This window comes from Mercenaria mercenaria, chromosome 9 (genome assembly GCF_021730395.1).
Source record: "Mercenaria mercenaria strain notata chromosome 9, MADL_Memer_1, whole genome shotgun sequence".
In the NCBI taxonomy this organism is placed as follows: domain Eukaryota; kingdom Metazoa; phylum Mollusca; class Bivalvia; order Venerida; family Veneridae; genus Mercenaria; species Mercenaria mercenaria.
In genome coordinates this window covers 68,232,777-68,238,400 of record NC_069369.1, presented here as the reverse complement: position 1 = coordinate 68,238,400, position 5,624 = coordinate 68,232,777, and the positions used below count along the sequence as shown (strand labels likewise).

The window sequence follows — 5,624 nt, the reverse complement described above, 5'->3', positions numbered from 1 at the left end:
AAAGGATAAAAGCAAATACGATAACACTACATTAACTTGAATTTAAAAAAAAATGATCAGAAGTAATTCCGAGCGTGTAAGTCAGACGGTTAATTATAAAGGTTATTTGTGTAATAATAGATCTTTTCAGGATACAATATTGCGTAAAGTAACGAAAACGACCGAAAATATTAGCAAAGGTTAATGAGTGCCAATCAATACTTACGGACAATAGTATAGAAAATATTTTGTCAAAGGTGTTTTCCTTTCACCTTACCTGGCATCTACAGTTCAGATCGAATATGTCTTGAAATTTTCTTACAATAAGTACATTTTGTTTTTAACAGGCGTGAGTTTTGAATGTTGAAAACACATTCTTTTTAACTGTAACGTCAAATAGCCTCAAACCATGTGGGGGTGGGGTAAAGTTATATTATATTGCGAAAATAGAAGTCTGTGACCCCTATGTATTTATGTGTCTGCTAGACGTACACATACTCTGAAACAACATACCAAAGTTATACATATTTTTTTCGAGCCGATTTTTTATAAACTGGATTTTTAGGCAAAATTTGTAGCAAAACTTGATGTGAGTTTTTCCGTTCTGACGTCATAATATCGTCTCTGGCGTCTTAAGCGTCAATCTTATTTTGCCGTATTTTGTACCATTGAGTAGCATTTTCTGAATGCAAAGAGACAATTATTTTGTATTTTCCATTAATATGACATTCTGAGCGCAGAGAAGGAAAATGCCGAGAGCACTCGGAACTGGGCGTTGCACGAATAGTGACGTCAGGGGCCATGTTTTTGACACAACAACTAAAAACTCGAACAATGTGGGGACAAAATAAAATCGGAACTCAATCGCATATATCCTGAATTTTGTACAGTATAAATTTCAGGACGAAATTCGGCAAAACAAAAATGGGGCGCATTCCACCTTAACTAGTTTGTAAGCACTTTTTATACGCCCGTCTCTGAAAGAGCGGGGCGTCCAAAAGCATGTCCGCTCTCTAAGTCAAACAGTTTTCATCCGATCTTCACCAAACTTGGTGACAATGTTTGTGGGCATAATATCTCGGCCAAGTTTGATAACCAGCAAAATCGCCTGAGGCACTCTTGAGTTATGGCCCTTGAATTACTCAAAATCTGCAATTTTAGCCTTGTCCACCCTCTAAGTCAAACATTTTTCTTCTGATCTGCACCAAACTTTGTGACAGTGTTTATGGGCATAATATCTCGGCCAAGTTCGATAACAAGCAAAATCACCCCAGGCACTCTTGAGTTACAAATGGCCCTTGAATTACTGAAAATCTGCAAATTTAGCCTTGTCCGCCCTCAAAGTTAAACAGTTTATATCAGATCTTCACTAAACTTAGTGACAATGTTTGTGAGCATAATATCTCGGCCAAGTTTGATAACCAGCAAAATTACCCCAGGCACTCTTGGATTATGGCTCTTGAATTACTTGAAAAATTGGGAATATAGCCTTGTCCGCACTCTAAGTCGATCAGTTTTCATCCGATCTACACCAAACTTGCTGAAAATGTTTGTGGGCAAAATATCTCAGCAAAGTTCGATAATCAGCCAACTCGTCCCATGCAGTCTTGGATTATGGCTCTTGAATTAGACCAAAGTCGATGACGGGCGTATTTTGTGACAGTCTGCCACTCTTTTTTGTGTGGATAAGTTAAATTAAAAATGAATTTAAATCATAAGAAAAAAATAATAAAATATTTCGTCGGTAAATTGAAATTAACCAAATTTGTCTAGGAAAAACATCTATTCCTAGCTCAACAATTTATAGAATGGTATAATTATTCCACTGATGTAGCATCATACAGCAGGTTAAAATTTGTATGCAAAAGCTTTTCTTTCTACATTGTTTGGAACATATATACAGAATCACTAAGTGTCCTATATACTTATCTAACTGCTAAAACAGTAAGAAACAATATATCATGAAATTATTAGAATATTGGCTTTTGGGAGATATGTTGTTAAGGTAAAGTTGCAGAAAATAGTGTTCATGAAGTTATATTGTCTATTGCAGAACTTAAGTCAAAACAAAAAAAAAAAAAAAAAAAAAAAAAAAGAAAAACGAAATAGATCTAAAATTGCATTCAGGCAGGAAGGTCTAATACGTATCAGTTGTTCCAGATTCAGGTGAAAAAGGTATAAAGATCTGTAAAATTGTATTTAGGTTTAGTCAAAAATATGATCGCTTTTCATGGTTTCTCTTAAATTCTTCTTACTTTCATCTCCGTAGTTTTCATTGGAGCATAGTATCCTTTCCATGGCTGCCAGACTGGACCTTTCGCATATCCTGTATATCCATACTCCCCGTTGAGATTGGAAGTATGACATTTATCGTACCACCACCCGCCGTGATACGTCACTGCGCAGTTTCCGGTATCGACGTCATTGTCCCTGTCGTGTGTAGAAAACTTCATTCCATTTCCTCTTCCTGTCAGACTGTCTCCAGCGGTACCACTGTACCCGGCAACAAACAGCTTGTAGCCTGAATCAGCATCACCAACAGAAAATGCACGATACTCTGCGTAGGCCGTCTCGCCTTTCATACTTGTGAGATCAACACGCAGTTTGTACTGACCCTGATTAGTTATTTCATGAATATGACGGTTACCGAGCCAGAAATTGTCCTTAATGTTACCAAATCCACCTTCGTATTCATTCCATGTTTTATAAAAGTCTGTGTTCGAAGTGCGTCGTTGTATAACTGTCCATCCCCCGGTTGTTGTGTTCATGTCACACCTTACCAAGATTCCACCAGTGTTTTTACCTGGGTATATTGTATAAGTACCGGTTGTCAAATTACCTTCAGTTTGGATATCCTGACAGTCACGAGGTTTCGTATAAGCCTTATGACTTTCAGTGGAGTCTTTACATCTCTTTTGATTCATTTCAGTTGATATGTTAAAGTACAGCTGCCTCATCATCTCCTTAATATCTTCTTTCGTGGCGTAGGTCTTTCCAGCTTGTTCACTCTCGTACTTGTATTCACTGATACGACCGGATATATTAACAAACAGTTGACTCACTAAATCATCGAAATGTTCTTTTGTGACATATTCCTTTCCACCAGATGATACACTGTTGTTGCCGGCTTGCATTTTGACGACCGGAATGCAAAAACTATCTTGGGAGGCGATAAATCTCACAGATAGTGCAAACACTAAGAAGGTTGGATTCATCTTGATGCATGTACTGGCTGAAAAAATCATCAAACATCAAAAATGCAGTCAAATGCGTTAGCAATCTACTAGAAAACACAAAACAATTGGAACCAAGTTATTCATTCTAAGGAAATTGTCCTTGAATTGTTTTTAAAAAGCAGATTTCTCTTTGAAAATAATTAAACATATTATTAAAGCTTTATTCGTTATACCACTAAGTCATTTAATACTAACATTTTATCCATAAAAAGAAATTATTTAAAATCACATTGCAGAAGTGGGGAAAAAATAAAAATAGAAATTTTCATGATTTGTTAAATATCTACGATAAAAGGCAAAACTTGATGTGAGTTTTTCCGTTCTGGCGTCATAATATCGTCTCTGGCGTCTTAAGCGTCAATTTTATTTTGCCGTATTTAGTACCATTGAGTAGCATTTTCTGAATGCAAAGAGACAATTATTTTGTTTTTTCCATTAATATGACATTCTGAGCGCAGAGAAGGAAAAATGCCGAGAGCACTCGGAACTGGGCGTTGCACGAATAGTGACGTCAGGGGCCATGTTTTTGACACAACAACTAAAAACTCGAACAATGTGGGGACAAAATAAAATCGGAACTCAATCGCATATATCCTGAATTTTGTACAGTATAAATTTCAGGACGAAATTCGGCAAAACAAAAATAGGGCGCATTCAACCTTAACTAGTTTGTAAGCCCTTTTTATACGCCCGTCTCTGAAAGAGCGGGGCGTCCAAAAGCATGTCCGCTCTCTAAGTCAAACAGTTTTCATCCGATCTTCACCAAACTTGGTGACAATGTTTGTGGGCATAATATCTCGGCCAAGTTTGATAACCAGCAAAATCGCCTGAGGCACTCTTGAGTTATGGCCCTTGAATTACTCAAAATCTGCAATTTTAGCCTTGTCCACCCTCTAAGTCAAACATTTTTCTTCTGATCTGCGCCAAACTTTGTGACAGTGTTTATGGACATAATATCTCGGCCAAGTTCGATAACAAGCAAAATCACCCCAGGCATATGCATAAAAGGCAAATGCTTTCTTAAATAACCAGGCATTTGTCCGTTCCAGAAAGCAAGTAAGTTGAAAGATGAAAAGCGAATATAAGTGCAGTTAATCCAGCTATTACAAAATTATATTTCTAATGTTTATCGATTCAAGCAATTCGACTGGCTTAGCAGAGATGTTCATGCATCGATGAACCCCTTTTATCATTTTTGCATTCATTCGCGTATTTCAGCGTTGTGTCAATGCAGAGACCTGCATCAGTAATATTCGAAAAACGGCGATAACTTTCTTATTTTTTGAACCAAATATGTGCCAGTACTCACTTTCTTAGTTAAATCAGTTCCATTCCGATAATCATTGATGTAACTAGAGTCATGGATAGGGATTAGGTTAACACAACCGTGAACCCCAGAAAAAAAAATCTTTATTGTCTGATTATCAACTTAATGAAAATATTAATACTACACCTCAAAAGTGGTATAGACCTCTGACACTTATCAAAATGCATTGACTGGTTATGAATTGCTCGTCAACTAGTCGTTTTGATGAAGGAATTTTCAACCGTTTTAGGAATAATTTTATTCTATAAATTCACTCAAAAACTTAAAATGATATGTACACAAACTAAATAAAAAGTGTAGCTAAACATCAAATGGAAAATATACAATACCTTGTAATCACACCCAAAAAGATATTGTCTTGCAGGTATGCAGTCGTTCGTGAATATATAAGACTTTTTAGATTTAGTCATAGATGCGTGCATGTGATATACTTGCGATATTTGTTAAACTTACAATATGATATATTACATGTATTTAAAAGAAATAAAGCTAATAAACCTTGAAATTTTGAAAATTTGTTTCTGTTGAACTGGGTTACCTAAAATTGTTCTGTCGGGATGCATGGATATACAAGAACCGATATAGATATGCTCATAATTATTTTGCGTAAACAGTGTAAAATTCTTTAAGAACGGTTTTTACACGGACCAGCTTTAATATTGGTACATATAATTCCTTAAATAAACAGGATATACATCTTCGAAACAATTTATTTGGCCATATATTGAAATTCAATATCCCAACCTCTGTACCTTTCTAAATCATTTTGCTCGTTGAATAAAAACAAAATATACATATATGTGGTTGAAAGATGTTGTAAGATAAATAAAATGCACTTTTGGAAAATGTTGTAATTTCTATATAATCTCAGGTCTAAATGTCTAAGAAATTTCATACATATACCTCTAGTGTTATAAAATTGCCAAAAGTATTGAGGCGATGTTTGCGTTAGAAGCTTGTATAAAGCATTTTAGCATATAAAAACAAAGCAAAACAGCCAAAGTGCCATTTAATGAAACTGTCAAAATCGTCTTACCTTCCGAGTAATATTTTCCAATTGTTATAGAAGCTGTGTACCTGAA

The 5,624-nt window shown here is 35.6% G+C and overlaps 1 protein-coding gene across 1 annotated transcript; it reads right to left on the bottom strand.

Annotated features, from left to right (window-relative positions):
• Positions 1–403: 403 nt before the first annotated feature.
• LOC123547381 (techylectin-5A-like) lies at positions 404–5,624 on the bottom strand. The gene is made up of 2 exons (XM_045334431.2): positions 5,579–5,624; positions 404–3,211 (listed from the first exon to the last, which is right to left on the bottom strand). Exon 2 carries the CDS (start codon positions 3,192–3,194, stop codon positions 2,220–2,222), a length of 975 nt encoding a protein of 324 aa, XP_045190366.2. The 5' UTR covers positions 3,195–3,211; positions 5,579–5,624; the 3' UTR covers positions 404–2,219.

What these genes read in the sequence shown, in the direction of transcription:
- LOC123547381 (XM_045334431.2), bottom strand. Translation starts at nt 3,194, where the DNA reads ATGAATCCAACCTTCTTAGTGTTTGCACTATCTGTGAGATTTATCGCC.